This window comes from Malania oleifera, chromosome 12 (assembly GCF_029873635.1).
Source record: "Malania oleifera isolate guangnan ecotype guangnan chromosome 12, ASM2987363v1, whole genome shotgun sequence".
NCBI lineage: Eukaryota > Viridiplantae > Streptophyta > Magnoliopsida > Santalales > Ximeniaceae > Malania > Malania oleifera.
The window spans coordinates 78,119,459-78,138,885 of NC_080428.1; the positions used below are offsets into that span (position 1 = coordinate 78,119,459).

The 19,427-nt window shown below is 36.1% G+C and overlaps 1 protein-coding gene across 5 annotated transcripts in view; it reads left to right on the forward strand.

Moving 5' to 3' along the window:
* The first annotated feature begins 2,429 nt into the window (after positions 1 to 2,429).
* The window catches only part of LOC131145080 (uncharacterized), a 44,238-nt gene continuing 27,240 nt past the window's right edge, over positions 2,430 to 19,427 (forward strand). For 2 of the 5 annotated variants that reach the window (XM_058094146.1, XM_058094149.1), the window contains exons 1-8: positions 2,430 to 2,983; positions 3,158 to 3,252; positions 3,361 to 3,464; positions 3,617 to 3,717; positions 3,822 to 3,925; positions 4,457 to 4,894; positions 5,332 to 5,463; positions 6,241 to 6,404. In XM_058094146.1, coding sequence (XP_057950129.1) covers positions 2,708 to 2,983; positions 3,158 to 3,252; positions 3,361 to 3,464; positions 3,617 to 3,717; positions 3,822 to 3,925; positions 4,457 to 4,894; positions 5,332 to 5,463; positions 6,241 to 6,400 — 1,410 coding nt within the window. In that variant the 5' untranslated portion in view covers positions 2,430 to 2,707 and the 3' untranslated portion in view covers positions 6,401 to 6,404. Of the gene's footprint in view, positions 2,984 to 3,157; positions 3,253 to 3,360; positions 3,465 to 3,616; positions 3,718 to 3,821; positions 3,926 to 4,456; positions 4,895 to 5,331; positions 5,464 to 6,240; positions 6,678 to 12,750; positions 13,060 to 17,069; positions 17,286 to 19,427 lie in introns of those variants that run through there. The other 3 variants (XM_058094147.1, XM_058094145.1, XM_058094144.1) reach the window with 3 other exon arrangements.

The following is a 19,427-nucleotide window of genomic DNA, read 5'->3' on the forward strand; positions in this document are numbered from 1 at the left end:
TGTTTTCGGCCGTGGCCGTAATTACATATTTTTGGACGAGCCCGTAATGATGTTATATATAATGATCATGGTATTATATGTTATCACCACCAAGGACGTTAGTTTAGTTCATTCAGGGGCTCGTTCGTGCTATATGTGTAGATCAGATATCTATGTCCTATTAGGTGCAACCATCCCATTATGGGATGAGAAATGGTAATCGATGTAGGCTTTCAGTAGAGTGTTGTGACGGTCCACCTGATCGTCCGGACCAGGTGTGGCGGGCCTCAGCGTACTTACAGACATTTAGATTCGGCAGTTGTGGCCAGCCATTGTCGGGTGGTCCAGGCCGGGTCGAGCTCACAATCGGTCTGGGGGGGTAGATACAGCACCCAGCTAGCTAGTCATCTTGGGTTTGTTTTTATACTACAGTATAACAGATGATTTTTTATATCTGTTTATGATTTATTATAACACATGTAGAATATATGTTTACCCAGTACTATATATGACGTTTATTATAGAATTATAAACGTGGACTGTATCGTACAAATGCATTAAATATTCATTTGCCACACCCGTTAGTAGTTTATTTTCCCTACGAAAGTTTCTCACCCCCAAACTTAATTAATTTTTCAGGAGCCCATGAGAGACTGGCGGGTTAGGGGCACCGTTGAGCTAGTGAGATTACCCTGTGAGAAGGGTAAGATTTTGTAATAGCATCAGAGTTATTTTGTGTTTGACCCTAGAGATATTTTGATGTATGTGAGGATGTATAGAATGCTCTGGTATTATGTTTTATGATTGAATGTTTGAGATTTTATATTTATTGCTGCTAGGTTTTTCGCTGTGTTTGACAAGTGTCCCCGCTACCCACGGGTTTGGGTTGACCATTTTATTTATTATGTGATATTTTGTATTAAGAAATTGAGGGACGTTACAAACACGTGTCACACTCTCCTCCCCACACATAAAGCGTTACGTGGCTCATCTATAGCCGTTCGATCTGTACTTTCTGGCAATGGACACAATCGTGCCACGTTAGCAATCGGTGTCGCACCAATCCACCTCGTTTGATGGCCAGCACGCAGCCAAGTGACGTGACCTCAGGGCCTGCGAATTTGAATAGGGGAATGTACGTGTTTTGTGTGTGCTACATGGACTCACCCGGAAGGCGACACGTGGCCTAACCGTTGACCTAGACCTGCCTCTCATGAATCGGTTGACCCTTTGAACCGATTTTGAATAGGTTTCTTCATTTTCTTTATTTTTGTATTGTCTTTGATTAAAAATTCAGGAAAAATATGGAAAAATCACAAAAAATTAGAAAAAGCAAAGAAAAATCAAAAAAATATTTTTGAGCTCAACAAATTGCTTTTGCACACTTTTCATCCCGAATGATTCCTAAAACATCCTAAAATTTTTTGAAAATTTTACTTGATATTTAGAAAAATTCTACGACCTGTTTGAAATAAATCTGGGAGTTATTTTCATAAAATATTTTCTTGATTTTCATTCTCGATGATTTCAAAAAGGGGTACGAGTTTTTTTAGCCTTACGTGCCTTAATTCTGGGATTACTTATATTATATATGCTACGTGAATATTTGTATAGTTTATTTATCTATATTTATGTTTTTTTGTAAATTTTCAAAGGGAGTAAGATAGAAGGCTATCAAATTTAATTAGGGATCATTTTTAATTAATTAGGTATCGTTCGTAGAACATATGTGTAGGGGGTGCTAGTACCTTCTTCTCACATAACTGAACTCTCGAATCCTACTTTGGTATACGCAGACCAATTCTACCTTTAAATGAGTGACAATCATGTGTTTTAATTACACTCTAAAAAGTTAGTGGCGACTCCAATATTTAATTTTCTCAAAAATATTAAAATTATTTTTCATTTGCCCACCCGGAGGCACCCTCGTGCCTGGGATGTCGCGACACTCTTCATGTACAACTTATGAAGATCGCCTACTAAGAAAGTCCCAATCTTTCATAAAATAAACATTTTTATGGACATTATTTCATCAAATACAATTTTATTACTTACAATTTCATGAACCATGTGTGCATGGAAATAATTTAATTTTAATTTTGACATTCTTGTTCAATACAATAAACTGAAAATTGAAACAGATTAAAAACCTAATTAAACAAATGCTCATTTTCAAATCTATCGCATTATAAAGTGATCATTCTCGTTAATCATTTGGCTGTCAATATTTTTAAGATTAAGTGTTTTAAAATGTTTTTAAAATATTATTAATAGTTTTGTATGCAAGTATTTTCTTGCATTACTTTGCAATAAGCTTCTACATCTGTTCCTCATAAGTGTCCAACGCGCGGGTAGGTGGTTGTCGCACACTCACACCACGTTGTCTCTTTTTCCTGTCCATGGAGAAGAGAAGAGTGGGTATAAATTATTAGGTATTGCCTCTAGACGTTGATCACCCCTGACTTCCGAGTTGAAACTTTTGCAACAATAATTTTTTTAAAAAATGGACAGCCCAAATTCTGGGAGTAGGCGGTAGGGACGCGGCATGAGAAGCAATTATTACTGTTTGGCGTGCGGCTATAAAATGAAATGGGGTTTAAAAACCATAGAATGCTTTGAGAGTAGCTTCTTGGAAAGGATCGAAAGGAGAAGACTTCCAAGTTGCCTAATTTTTATTAATACATTCTTTGTGGGGATTGTTCAAATTTTGACCTGCTAGATAGATCAGATGCCACTGTTCGATTACTGCAAATTAACGATGGGGGGATTGTTAATGACCATACTGGAATGGTTGGAGCTGCTCGTGAGCACTGTGATTCATTTGACGTATGGGTTTTACTTTGCCAGCACAGCTGTGGTTTTCGATCTCTCAAATGCTCTGAATGAGTATTTTAAGCTCAATACGATTATTGAGGTGAAGGAGGAATCGCTCAGAGAGGACAGTAGCGTTGATGATCTGCCGCCGGTGGTCTTGGTTCATGGAATTCTTGGATTCGGGAAAGGGGTATGTCCTCGATTTTCCGTATTCATCTTTTTTTTTTTTTGAAACGGTTTTTGGTGTGCTCTTCATTTGGTGCTTCTTTTTCTTTTTTCCCAAGTTTTCTTTTCTCTCTCTGGATTGTATTCTGTTTCATTTTCTTGAACTGGGTTTTTGATTTGTATTCTCAACTCTAAGCAGAAAATGGGAGGCTTACCTTATTTTGCTGGGGCGGAGAAGAAGCTTGAAAGGGTTCTGGTGCCTGATTTGGGTGCACTAACCAGCATTCATGACAGGTGGGTATTTTGCTTAAAGCTCAAAAACTTCAATCGAGGTTCATTATACATGTATATATGTATGTATGTATATGGGCATTACTGTAATGGGTGTTAGATGTCTTTCAGGGCTCGCGAATTGTTCTACTATTTGAAAGGTGGGAAAGTTGACTATGGAGAAGAGCACAGCAAGGCTGCTGGGCATTCACAGTTTGGACGAGTTTATGACCAAGGTTCAAATTTCAAGCCTGAAAGATCAAGCTACTTTGATTTAGCCTAATTTCTTTCACTAATTCTCGCCTTGACCTTGATGAAATTATCTGTAGAATATACTAATTTCTGGTTTTGCTTGTCTTTGTTTGGTGAAATATTTTGGGGCGTGAAGGGAACTATCCCGAATGGGATGAGGATCACCCTGTTCACTTTGTGGGTCACTCCGCCGGAGCACAGGTTGTTCGGGTTTTGCAGCAAATGCTCGCAGACAAGGTTAATCCCATTTTTTAGTTTCAATAAAAAACCGACACATATACGAAATTGTGAATAGTCTCTATATAAAGTTTAAAAGTTGCATATATGTATTGTACTTTCAGGCATTTGAGGGGTATGAGAACACTTCTGAGGACTGGGTGTTAAGCATTACTTCCATATCTGGAGCTTTTAATGGGAGCACGAGAGCCTACACAGATGGGATGCAGTAAGCCTTCCACTTAAGATTAAGATGCATATTCACATCATTGATCATTTTATAGAAATTGAGGTATCTCTAAATAACAACACACTAGTGAAATTTTTCTTTCATGATACATGTGACAAGTTTTGCAAGGTTTTAATAACTGTGAATTCCAGCTTTTGGAAGACACTGTTGTAGCAGCTTGTTAATTTATCAGAGGAATCATTCATATTAACATTAGTATTGTGACATGAAAGTATAAAGTTAAGCTATATTTTTGTCAAAGTAAAATGGCAGCCTTGTCGGAGTCCTCTCAACAATCTGTCAGGTGTTGAGGAAAATGTGTTTGATTTGAGTTCGTAGAACATTTTTGGGAAGGCAAATTTCATTACTTCTAATTGTTGCCCAACTCTATGAGAAATTAGTGCTTCCTATGTTGTCTCTACTTTCACCATTTCCTTTTGTATGTATGTATCTAGCTCAAGTCATCAATCCCTATGCAAAATGATTTCTGGATCCTGACTGCGCCTTGTGGTTTATTTTGATTTAAATTAGGCCAGGAGACTGGAGATATATGAAACCTGTGTCTCTACTTCAGCTGTGCCGCATAGGAGTAGCATTTCTGGATTGGTTTGACATTGGCTTAATAAAATCTTACTACAATTTTGGGTTCGATCACTTCAATATGTCGTGGAAGAAAACAGGAATTTCAGGTCTTGTAGATGGCCTCTTGGGGAATGCAGGTCCCTTTGCATCAGGAGATTGGATCCTTCCTGATCTTACAATTCAAGGGACTACACAAACCAACTCCCTTCTAAAGACATATCCAAATACATTCTACTTCAGCTATGCTGCCAAGGGAACTAGGAAATTCATGGGTATCATAATTCCTTCTAGTTTACATGGAATCCACCCCTTGCTTTGGTTGAAAACCTTGCAGCTTAGTCAATGGCGTTATCCTGCTGATGTTGAGCCCCCATACAAAGGTTATAGGTGTGTTCTGAATTCTTTATAGTTGTCCTGATATTTATTATTCTACAGCACATTCCCTACTTTCTCTTTTCCAATATACATGTATTGTTTTGTATTGAGGAAATTTCAGGAACTTCTCAACTGTTTTTCGTTTCTTACTTCATTTTTTGAGATTCTGGACAAACTTGACGTTTAGATGTATGAAATTTCCTATGTAGTTCAGACTTGCCACTCCAAACCATTTTGAAAACCAGCTATCCCAAATTTCACTTTTTAATGTTTTAGAATGATTTTGATGTCTACCTGGAATTTTGTAATTTAAGAATTTTGCGCTGCTTTCAACAAATCATGAAACTCTTTTCGAGTTCAGCTCCCTAATTATTATGAAAGAAAAAACTAAATATCTTGGGTAAAACAATTTTATAGGTAGCTCATGCCTCACATAAATGAATATGCAGGGACGAAGATTGGCAGGACAATGATGGAGCACTCAATACCATATCCATGACGCACCCCCGTCTCCCTGTTGAGCACCCAAATTGTTTCATTGCAAATGATTCTGAGTGTCAGCCTTTGGAACCAGGCATCTGGTTTGTTATTCTCCTCAACACCATCATTTATCCTTTTCTGTTGTTAGCATCATCTATGTACAGTTCCTGGACATATGGCTTATCTGGCATATGAATTCATCTCCCTCATCTGAAATGTAATTCATGGTTCTAAAATTGTTATGATATTTCAAAAAAGAAGAGGGAAATTTGACATTTTATCTAAATTTCTGATGCTTCGACACAGCAGAAAATTTAAATCCCTACTTCACAAAATGCATGATGAAGTGATTATCTCTGAGGACTTCCATAGCTTTATTTAAAAAAAAAGTTGAAATTCTATCATTTCACTCCAAAGTCACCCCCCAAGAGGAGGAAACAATAGTTGCTTCTATCAGCTTGACATTTCATTCTAGTGTTCGACAGATAAAATGTTTGATATGCCAATAGCATGAAATGGAAATGAAAATGTCAGTTTTATGAATGGTTTCAAAAAGAAGGAAAATACCTTAAGGTATCAGAGCAGTTTCTTTGCTTGATACCATAACCTTAATTTAAAAGAAAAGACCTTAGGCATGAAATCATAACATTTTTTTCCCCTTAAAGTTGGGTTGCTGTTACAACACACTCCTTGTGGAGCTTTGTGCGAAGGCACCCCAAAAAGAAATTTTAAAGTTTTTGTACGTTGTGATGGGAAAAAGTGTGATACCATTGCTTTGATTCCTTGTGTTCCATTCCGTTCATGGGCCTTTTTTTCTTAAGACTTATTATGGATTCTATGTATATGCCTACTTAGGGATGGATTTTGTGTTGGTGCAGGTACTACAAGATTGTGGAAGCTGATCATATTTTTTTTGTTTTGAATCGGGAGAGAGCCGGAGTTCAATTCGATCTAATGTATGACAGCATCTTTGAGCGCTGCAGAAAGCTTGCATCTAAGAGAATTCCTCCAGTGATACCAAATCAAGTGCAGACATAGTTTGGTAAGAATTTCCATCTCCCGCTCATTCACCACTGGGAAACACATAGAAAACAAAATCAAACGCAGAAAATAGAAGAAAAAGACTTGGTGTGCTGTCTTGCTTGCCCTGTTTCCTTCAAACATTTGTTTTTCCTCATTTCAAAGATTGGAATTATGTGTTTTGTACTATGGACTGCTGAAGTATATATATATATATATATATATATATATACATACACACACATGCAGTGTGCATGAAAATACTAATCTATATTGATTGTGATGTTGGTAGCTAGAAGTTGTGGTTACAGAGTACATGGGGAAAAAACCTCACTGATCTTTTTAAAACTGAATAAATGTTGAACAATTCGCTCTGTTGATTATTCAAATAGAATTTTGTTCTTCTAGAATAGTTTTTTCCCTAGGCGAAGCATAAAGCCAGATATTTCAACCCGAGCATTTTATTTTTATTATTGATATTCTTAGTATTTTAATATATATAGAGGACTACTTATTACAGTATCTTTTGTATATTAGCATGAATAACCGATTGGCGGTATCTCTTAGTATTTTAATACATAGGGGACTATTTATTATGGTATTTTTAGTGTATTAGCATATATATAACTTATTGAGGTATTTTGAGTGTTTTGATATATAGGGTATTACTTTTTGTAGCATCTTAATATATATGATATTTTATTACCTATTTTAACATTTGTAATATTTTAGTAGTTGCTGATTATCCTATTATCATATATTAAAACCTCCCATACTAATATTTTCTTATGAAAATTCTATACAATTTCAAAATTTGGGAGCGTATTTTCTTTAATATTTTCTTGACAGTGCAAGCCTTTTTGAGGATTTTATTTTGAAATAAAAACATGTAAATAAATTGCATATACTTTAAAAATAAAGAAAAATTAAGAAAATCACAGATATAATATAAAAAAAAAAAAATTCAACTTTAAGTTGTAAACTACTTTTGGCCATTCAAAATTACTAACTTGAATCCGTTAAATAAGGACAAGATAGCTACATCATTATAAAGTTTAAATTATTTTTCAAGATCTAAGATACAACTGAGTTATTTTGGAAAGATTGAGATTCAAGAATTTTTAGAAATCAATTCATATTACGACATTATTTTTATATAAACATGGAGTTCAAATTTTCTAGTCAAATCTTATTTGAGAATCACACACCCAAAATGCTTAGACCTCAAATGAAAAGGCGCAAAAGACGTGCTTTTTGTACAAATGCATAAGTTCTAGCATGTAATGCATTAACCTTTTAAAGATTTGGTATTTAAGATTGAGCCTCAAGGCATTTTGAGGCGAGCCTCGATTAAGCTTTTCAAAACATAATTTTCAATTATGTGAAGGGTTATGTACACTCGCCTGCGTGTGCAGTTCAATAGCACTCGAAAAGATAAATACACTGTAGATTAAATTCATTACAAGGAATATAATAATTTTTTTAATTATCACACAATAAACATGGACAGTAAGCCTACAACTCAAAAGGTTTTATGCTTATCAACACTACGTGTTGATGTTCAAAAACAACATAAACCAAAAGCGCTTAATCTAGCTTTCAAAAATTGGTCTTGGACATGATGTCGGGGCAGAAAGTTAGGGAAATAATCAAAGTTTGTACTTACCATACATGTTGATAGCAAAATCAAACTATGACTAATATTCCAAACTATCCAAACAGTTTAGGACACAAAATTAAAATTCCAAGTCACTAAATTCTGTTTAAGGATCCCGAACTAGGATGCTAAGATCAATCTTTTATGGTCTAATCAATTTTGAGATACAAAACTAAAATTCCCATGTCACTGAACTTCAGCCTAAGAGTCCCTAACTATAATGTCAAATCAATTTTTTTTTTCTATAATAAAGTAACAAAATATTATACCATCCAAAAGTTTGATACCAATAAGGTATCTGAATTTCTAAATATATAACCCAATTAAATTTCTTAATTTCCACCAAAAACATCATGATTAATGATACAATGAGAGGATATAGTCCTTAATCATTACGAAATTTTTAGGACCAATTACATTTCAAAAATAATTTTATATGACTAGAACAATGTATTCAATTACCATTAATTGTTCCCATGAGAGGTGAAAACACAATCAACATGCCTATTAACTCCAAAATAACCTACTTATAGAGAAATTATACAAGGGGTTTATCTCTTTGCGTGTTCATGTGTTTGTTTTCTAAATGTTAAACACGTGGTAATCATTAATATAAAACATGTAAAGAGTGAATTGATTTGTCACATGTTTAATGACTAAAAAATAGCACACAAATATGGAGGGTAGGTTGCATATATAATTTCTCATAGTGATATAGGGTTGCCATAGAAATTTTAAATTTTATTGAAAATTTATTTTATTTTGAATTTTCTTATAACTGCATATGCACATGTGTTTAGCATTCAAAACCCTCCAATGTTGAGAGTACATAAAATAATGTGAACTCTAGACATGCCAAAGCACAACATGTAGAATCTCAACATATAATAGAAAACACATGTTTGTGTGTATGTGTGTTCGAATAATTTGTGTGTGTGTCTATGTGTTCGGAAAAGGGTTATGTATGGTGTGGAATAATAATATCAAAGGTTCGATGGAGTTGCCACTAACCTGTTATTTACCTAAGTGCAGTTAGTTTACCTAATTATTACTTGTTGATTGATTTCTAAACTAATCCAAGGACTAAAGAATCAATAATCTTGATCTACTTTTACCAGCGTTGGGATCAAGAATATAGTTATGTAAGGGGAAGGTACTAGCACCCCCTACACACCCGTTCTATGAACGATACCTAATTAACTATGAATTATCCCTAAATTGAATCTAATGGTCTTAATTAACTCCTAAATAAATCAAATAAATATTAAAATTTTAAAAGAAAATGTGAAATGATGTGAGATTTAGTATGTACAATAAGACCTCCGAAAGAGGGGATCTTATTAGATGGACACACATAAGGAAACAACGATTGAAGCTTGCAGGACTTAAAAACTATACGATCAAACACCTTCTATGAAGTCAAAAGAGCAAAAAGACGAAGAAGATGCTTATTTTATTTGTATTGCATTTATTTTTCATATCTCTAGTCTGTAATAATGCATGCATCTGCATGATATGAATTATATGATCAGATGGCCGTAGTTTGACCATAGGGAACCGAATGACCTTAGGGATCACCCTTTAGTCGACCTGCTGGATTTTTTCGATGTCCTACTAAAAAGGACCTAGAAATGACCCTAGGACACTCACTCATGCATATATATATGTATAGCCATTTGAATAGGGTGATTGCATGCTTAAATAGGATTGAAATGCACTAAATAGGCACATTCGGTTGACCGTACTCTCTAATACAATTCCTTCCGGTTGATCGAACTGGGACTAGGTCAATAGTTTGACCATTGCCTGGTCGACCAAACTTGCCCAGTTCATTTTCACCCAGTCGATCGAACTCTTAGGAGTCAACAAATTGACCATCTAGTTGACCGAGCCCAAAATGCATAACAACGCCCTAGTCGACTGAGTTCCCATGTGTAAGAACTCAATGGTTTGGTCGACTGAACTTGTTAGTACAAAAGGTTCTCGGCCAACCGAACCGCGCTAAATAGAAAAATCGCCCTAGAACCTCAATGTCCGGTCATCCGAACTTGTAGTTCAATTTATGCTCGGTCGACCGAACTCAGCACAGCTCGGTCAACCGAACTTCCTTCGGTTAACTGATGCTCTTGGGTTGGAATTTTTTTAAAGCTTTAAAATTTCATTAAAATTTAATTAATCTTTTCCAAAACACCGAGCGTGTTCCCAACGGTCAAATTTTCCAAAAATTCTATAAATACCCCATTTATAACTCTAATTAGAAACTTTGATTGACCCAAATTTTCTCTCTAATCCATTGTTAATCAAAGTTCCCCCAAAATGTTTTTTAACTATTTAAATCATTCTTTTGGGACAAAATATTTTTTGCAAATCTCTCCATCTCTCTTTCATGCCTTTATTTCAAAATCATCTTTAAGGGGAGTATGTTATTTAGGACATTTTATCAGCACATATTCTCACTAGGCACCAAATCTTTGAAAAATATTTTTGAGAGTATTGCTTAGGTTTTCTCTCAGTTATTTCTTTGATAAATATTTTTAGGAGAAAATTGTTTGTTGTACAAATATTTTCTTGAACTTAATTCCTAGATTCTCCAAGTATTTCTCAATTGCATAAATCTTTATTGGAGAACATAGTACTTAATTTTCATACACATTCTATTTGTGCAAAAATTATTGAAAGAGCAAAATCCTAGGTTCTCTTATATTATTATTGAAATATCTTTTTAGAGAAAATTTTTTATTATGGTTTAAATATAATTAAACACCCTTACTCCCCTGAGCATTATTTCATATCATTGGAGTGTATATTTTTATGAGCTTAGTGTGTACATCCATGCTTGTATTTAGAAGCATCTTCATATGTACAAAAACGTTTTTATTGTAACGGTTGAGTTCAACCCGTGACTTGAACTGGGGAGTCTCAACCTCGTAAATGAGACCGGTTCGGTTCAACCTGAAATTGAACTGGAGAGTCTCAGCCCCGTAAGTGAGACTAGTTTGACTCAACCTAGTAATTGAGTTGGTGTTTTTCTTGCCCCGTAAGAAGAGGATGTAAAAGGATTCTGCTCCGCTTGGTTAAGTGAGCATGTATAGTAGAATCCTTAGGGGGTATGCCCAAGGCAGGGACATAGGCAATATTGGCCAAACCTCGTTAACAAATCTATGTGTCATTCTCTTTCTATCTTATTTAAATTCCTGCACTTAAATTTCAGTATGTGTATGCTTGTACATGTTTTGTTATAACCATCTTGTATGCACACATAACTAATTTAAATGAGATATGTAGCACACGTGTAAGTATGCACACACTAATAGTTTAGTCGTTGTACGTACACATTTTCAATATTGAATGGGATATGAACTGTGGTGAATCGGCGTAATTTTTTAAATTAGAGAAAAATATTTTAAAACCCAATTCACCCCCCATCTTGGGATCACACCAATTCCAACAAGGGAGCACTGCCAACATGTCCTCAATATCCTAAACCTAATTCTCAGCCACTAATGGGTTGGCCCCTTCGAAAAATGACGGGGCTTCATACACATGAACTGCTCAATCATGGAGCTCCCTTCCCCTAAACTCCTAGTCATTTCTTCCATCACTTGCTGGGTGATGTTACGTAATACCACTAATACACTTAACACACTAGCATCCAAAAATAATCTTCTATGACCATTCATTCTATCATCCTCAATCCCAATTTAGGATTCAATCCTATCACTCAGAAACAAAAATCGGTGATAAAATCCATGATTTTCCTGAAATCCTCACCCCAGGAAAAACACAGAAACAACCACGGAGTTCTTGCCTACAGGCCGCAAGATAGAACCCCAAATTCCCAATCTTATCCTCTAAAAATAACTTACTTATATTTCAATCTACCCATCTTCTACTTTCATCAAAATCCATTCCTATACGCTGGTATTATTTTTGCTGCACTCTAAAGTTTACAGAACCTAACAACCTAAGTTCTAATACCAAACTGTAACAACCTGTCTAATTTCCACATATGTTTTTTTTCTTCACATAATAGCATGCCAATAATCATGATAACCATAAACATAATCCACCTAGACCCGCGAGTACTGGGGAATAAACTTGTCATGTAACGTCCCTAAATTTCTTAATATAAAATATCACATAATAAATGAAATGGTCAACCCGAACCCAGGGGTAATGGGGATACCTGTCATACACAGCGGAAAACCTAGCAGCAGTAAACATAAAAATCCATACATTCATCCAGAAAACATAATAGAGCTTTATATTAACATCAATATACTGTTCATATGTACAATCTCCAAAAAGTCAAAATAACACTAGGACTATGCAACAAAATCTCCTAGTCCTAGCTCAGGGCTTACCCTTCTAGTAGGGAAGAACCAATCACTCAACGGTGGCCCTAACCCGTCGGTCTCTCTGGGTTTCTTGAAAAATATATTAATGTTAGGGATGAGACACTTCTCAGTAAGGGAAAGTAAACTAAATACAACTGTGTGGTAACATGAATATTTAGAGTGCTTATACATATACAGTACATTTCATAACTCTGAAAATAATCATAATATCATGCTGGATAATCATGTATTTTCATATTCGTTAATAAATCATAACATACATAAATATCTGTTATAACTCGTAATATTGAAAACAAATCCAGGATGAATAGCTAACTAATGTCATGTATTACCCCCCATGATGGGTTGTGCAGCCCGAAGGCAGGACCCTACAATGGCTGACCGACCATTGCCGAATCAAATATGTCTGTAAGTACGATGGGTCTACCACACCCTGGTCCGGACTGCAAGGTGGACGTCCACACTCTACTAAAAGCCACATCGACTATCTATCTCCCATCTCCTCGTGGGATGGTTAGCACTAATACGGCCTCGTGCCAAATCTAATCTACCCATAGCTACGGTACCGAGCTCTTGGTCTGAACTAAACTAATATCCTGGTTGTGATAACATATAATACATGATCATACATAATATCATTACGGCCTCGTGCCGAAAACATAGATACGGCCTCGCGCTAAAATCATACGTATGGCCTCGTGCCAAAATCATAGTAAATATGGCCTCGCACCAATAATATCAATACGGCCTTGTGCCGATAGCATAAATACATGGCCTTGTGCCAAAATCATATAAATACGGCCTCGTGCTGATAACATAAATATGGCCTCGCGCCAAATACATTTAAGGTATTTACATTTGAAAATAACTCATTTATCATATATTCGTCAACTCAATATAACATAACCCATCTTTCCAAAATACCTGAAATTGTATTTTACTCGTAAAAGCATTCATATCATATCTCATTTTACGTAAAATAATATTCATGCCACACATGCTCTATTAAAAGTCATACTTCATATTTTAAAATTATAATTTTTTGACATCTCATATATACATATACTTTTTAAGCATCATAGCAGTATTTTCCCAATCGTACATTTCATTCATAATAAATGAATATATCTTATGTTTTTCTGAAAATAAATCTACTCATAATCAATAATAGTTTGCATGGAAAAGAACTGCTTTACTTACTCCCTTACCTGGCTACTGAGAAAGCCCCCAAAATATCATAGGTTAACCCCTGTATGAGTTCCTGATCAACACCCTGAAACTCAAAACTCCCAATATTAAACATCAGTATTTTCATGCGTACGTCAATTTCTATAACTACCATGAAGTCTAGTTTGACTTAAAAAGCCTTACCTCAACTCTAGGATGATTTCCAACTTCGTTTCCTCAACAATTTGCTCCGGCAAACTTGTAGGGAACTTTGCCAGGAGCGTCGTGGTAGCCTCAGATCTTCGATCCGGCGTAAAATCAGCCCAAAATTGAAGTGAGAGAGTGAGAGGGCCGAAGAGGAGAGAGAGGAGTGTGAAAAATGAATACAAAATCGAATTTTTCATATTTATAGGCGGTGGAATTCGTCGATGAGCCCGACCTTCGTTGACGAGTTCTTCACAAATTTCTTCGACGAAATCCAGTCTTTGTCGACAAAATTCAGTCGGCTCCAGATCCCCTCTCGGTAATTCTTCGTTGACGAAACCCTGTGTTCGTCGACGAAATCCTTTAAGCCTTCGTCGACGAAACCCTGTGTTCGTCAACGAAGTTTACAGCCTCATTCTGTTTTTGTCTCTATTTCCCTCTCTCTTTATTACTCAAATTTCCAATTTAAATTCGGATCGTTACATGTCATATATCACTGACACCCTAGCAGGAGAAAACATACATCATATACATAAACAAACCAACCGTCCAAATACAATACTAGAGTTTTACAACCAGTCATATAAATATACACACATCCCAAAATGATCATAAAGTTCCCTAGGGTCACTACCCAAAAGCCCATTTGACCCTATCATAGCGACTTACCCTTCTAGCAGGGTAGATCAGGTAACCACTAGTGCCGTGGAGCTCCATCCGCTCCTCTACCTGGATTCCCTGAAATATTTTAGAGCTGGGTTGAAACACCTCTTAGTAAGAGAAATTAACTAATATCAATATATTGCAACATGGGTATTTCACGTGTTATAAGCATATACTGTACATAAATCATTTATGAGAAATCTGTGTGATAAATACTGAATAAACATATTTGAAAGTAGCGTACATGTCATGCTATATATTTGTACATGTAAAATATCTTATATTACTGTATAATACGGGAAATAAATCTCAAGATGGATAGCTAGCTAATGCCATGTATTACCCCCACATGATTGGGTTGTGTGGCCCGAAGGCGGGACCTAGCACTGGCTGGCTGACCATGTTAGATCAATATAAGTCTATAAGTATGATGGGCCCGCCCCACCCTGGTCCGGACAGCCAGAGGGATGTCTACAACTTTACATTGAAACCACATCAACTACCAATCTCCTATAGCCCGTTGCGACATGTGATAGAACTAACATAATTTGAATACATATATGGTACCAATCTCCTATGGTACCATACTCCTGAAAGCTGAACTGAACTAAACCAAACCATCTGGGTTCTACTATCATATACTATGTTTCATATGCTGAACATAACTGTTTCACCATAATATCTAACATAATAATATTTTCATAAAAATAACATATCTTTCATTACGGTCATTGCGCCGACATTTCATATCATACCATATAAATTAATGGCCCTTACGCCATTTTATATAAATTATGGCCCTTGCGCAATTTCACATAAATTACGGTCCTTGCGCCGTTTCATAAATTACGGCCCTTGTGCTATTTCATAAATTACGACCCTTGCGCCATTTCATAAATTACGACCTTTGCGCCATTTCATAAATTACGGCCTTTGCGCCATTTTATAAATTATGAAAAATATAATTCCTGTACTATTTTAACCATTTCCCAAAAACAATAATAGCATGAAGGTTATGAAAATATAACATTTTGCTATCACATGAATCATAAGATTTTATACCCATGCCACACAAATTAAACTATTTTCCCTGATAATATATATATATATATATATATATATATGAACATTCCCTATAAACATCAGTAATTTTTCCAAACATAATTTCATATCATACATAATTTCTAAAATATAATGTTGTAGAATAATAAGTATTTTCATAAAAATTTTGACTTAATTTATTCCCTTACCTGATTTTTTAAACTACGCCAACAATAATCTCAAACTGATGCCTGCGGCTTTCACCCAGACCCTGAATCAAGAATCCTAATTCCATTAAATCAATTCTAAAGAAAATATTATTTTAATATTTCCTAAACCCGTAAATTTCAAATAAATAATTATACTCTCAAATATAACCAATTTACCTAATTTTTCAAATCTCACTCTTGCTTTGGAGTGGGGCATAGAAAACCCTAATTGGAAATTTACTTACGCCAAAATGACGACGATCGGACCTCGTAGTGGTGTTTGATCGTTGATTTAACGGTAGATTTAAAGAGAAATTAAAGATTTAGAGGAAATATACCTTTCCCTAGGAGTGGTGCCTACGCCGCTCCCATGAAAAATTTGCTTTAGTAGAAATGTCGGTGGTGGAGCTAGGAATCCAATGACACTTTCCGTTTCCCGATCGACCGATTATCTGCCGAGAAATTAAGAAGAGAAGAGAGAGAGACGGAGGAGGGACGTGAGGTGAGAGAGAGCGTACAGAGAGAAACAAAGAGTGAGCTGAGAGGTGTAGGAGTTGAATCCAATTTCAAATTGGATTGAAGAAAGCTTTTTAGGAAGCTTTACATTAATAAAGAAGTATTATACAGACAGGAAGATGTTTTACAGTTTTCATAGTACCATAATAATACAGTTTTACAGAACCATGATATATAGATCATAGAACTATGACATGAAGAAATACAGTTGATACAGAAATACAGTTTATTACAGCGTGATGGTTATTACAGTTGATACAAAATCATGGTAAAATAGATAGATTTTATATAGAAATGTATTATATAGTATCAGACCCTGATGGACCATTACAGATCAATTTATAGAGCATGGTACCATAGCTATTTACAGTTCAAAGTGTAACCATATAACTTAGATAATATGTGGATTTATAGCATTCGATCATCCCTATGTTGTGGATAGGCTTCCCGTTAGTTAGGCTTGAGGAGGCCGATTTAACTTTCAGAGTATAGTGATTTATCTAGATAGGCTAGCCAGTGATAAATCCCGCCTACGGGCCGCACAACCCTGTCATGAGGGGTTAAATCATGACATACAACCATCCAGGGAATTTTTATTAATTATTATATGTATAATCAGATTTATAGAAACAGTGGATGTACTTATGAATATTAAAAGTATTATGAATAGAAAAATTCTAGAAATAGTCATGTTAAGTATCATATATATGAACTAAGCAGTACACTATTTTCACATGTTTTCTCAGATTCAGTTATCTACAGTATATCTAAATTAGGTTTTTCTAATATGTAACTCATTTTTCATATACTAGTAATAGCATATTTCGTCTTACTAAGCATTGTCTCATCCCAGTGATTTAATATTTTTCAAGTAAACCAGTTAGGTGAGCGGATCAGAATCGCAGATAGAGGGGGCTACTGTACTGCCGCATTAGTAGGGTGAGTAAATTTGGGAGGTTATTTTGTATAGCCCTAGTTTCAGTTGAGGGTATTTTTGGAAATAGTAGTGTGTATATTTTGGGGAATCCTCTGACACTTTGGTATTGTGTGTATATATATATATATATATATGGTTATGGTTTTATGAATTCAGCTTTTCGCTGCTTAGGTTATTGTTGTGTCTCAGATTCCATGGGTCCTATCTGGACCATGATAATAGTTTGATTTATATTAAATGGTATTAGAGCAGCGAAATTTCATAGTTCATATATATTCATTTGAAAAAAATAAAAAATATATGGAAGTAAAATTAGGTTGTTACAGTTTGGTATCAGAGCTTAGGTTGTTGGGTTCTATAGACTTTAGAGTGCAGTGGAAGCAATACCAGAGTATAGGAAATGATTTGAAGTTTTGTTCTATGGTCTGGGTACAAGATTTTTGTGGTGGTTTCTGTGTCTTTTCTAGGGTGACGATTTCAAGAAAGCCATAGTAAACTATTATCGGGTCGTGTGTCTAGGTTGTAGAATTAGATTTTGAATTAAGATCAAAGAGGATAGATAAGTGTGAATATGAGATTTCAGTTGAATGAAATAGAATAGGTTTGTACGGGAGATAAGGTCTTTAAAGTGTGTTCTTTGTTTTTCAGGATGGACTCAAGAAGCAATGGTACGAACGTTAAGGGAGATGGACCAGGACCTTCCAGTATGGGAGGTGGAGATATTGATGCAGTATTGCGCAGTGTTACGCAGCAGGTAATGGCTGAGATGGCTAGGAACTCAGGGGAGCATAACTGCACGATCGAGCAGTTTACACGGATGAAGCCCCCATCTTTTGCTGAAGGAGCTGACCCAATTATGGCTGAAAATTGGGTCCAAGACATTGAGGAGACGATGACAGTGCTTCCATGTATGGACGAACAGAAGGTGGTATTTGCGATGTTCAAACTGACAGAAGAGGCAAAACGCTGGTGGAGATCAGCATGATTGATTGAGGAGTAGAGGTCAGATCTAGTGCCGGTGACGTGGAGTCAATTTAAGGAGCTATTCTTCGAGCGATATTTCCCTGTTATCGTTTGGAGCGCAAAGGCAGCAGAATTTATGCACTTAGTTTAAGGGTAGATGACAGTATCTCAATACGTAGCTCGATTTATTGAGTGGTCTCGATTCGCCTCGCATTTGGCATCAGACGAGGAGAAAAAGGTAAGAAAGTTTGAAGAAGATTTGAGGCAGAACTTGTTTGAGCAGGTTATTGGTTTTCGGGCTTAGACATTTGCAGACGTTGTAGATAGGGCTACGGTTATTGAGAGTTGCATGCAGAGAGGTATTGTAGCTCAGAGTCAGAGAAAAAGGCCCTTGCCTTAGGGTTTTTAGGCAGGTTCCAATTGAGACCTATGGAGATGAGATCGTTATAGGGGAGATCAGAGACAGACGACAAGATCTCGTGAGAATCAAGGTATGCAGACCTACCAGATGTGTTAGACGTGCAAAAAACGACGTTTGGGGAAGTGTTGGGTGGGGAGAGATGTTTTCTATTGCCGTGAGAGACCCGACCACATGACACGAGCATGCCTAGGACCTCCAATCCAGGTTCCAGCTCCTAGACCCTATCGGGGAGGTTATCAGATGCCTTGTAGAGGCGAGCAGAGGAATGTAGCCCCAACAAGGGTTTATGTTTTGACACCGGGTGATGCTGAGACTACCGCAGATGTAGTGACAGGTACTTTTACTATTATACCATATCAAGTTATTGTTTTATTTGATTCAGGTGCTACTAATTCCTTTGTCTCCTATGACCTATGTCAAATTGTCTAGAAATAAGACCTAGTTATTAGATGTAGAATTGTTAGTAGTTACACAGTCAAGCTCAGTGATGAGGTGTCGAAGAGTGCTCAGGGGTTATCCAATAGAAATTCAAGGGAGAGTGTTACCAGTTGACTTGATCGTATTAGATATGTATGAGTTTGATGTAATACTAGGTATTGATTAGTTGGCAGTTAATCACGGCAGTATTGATTGTCATCATAAAGAAGTAATTTTTAGACCCCCTAGTGAACAAGAATTTAGATTTGTTGGTTCACGTGTGCGTGCTTCATCGTAGTTAGTGTTAGCCATGCAGGCGAGCAGATTGCTCTTGGACGGAAGTCAAGGGTTTATGGCTTTTGTAAAGGAGGTGTCAGAAAATAAATCGAAACTTGACAGTACACCAATGGTAAGGGAATTTCCAGATATTTTTTGAGAAGAATTACTTGGGTTGTCTCCCGATCGTGAGGTAGATTTTGCTATAGATTTACC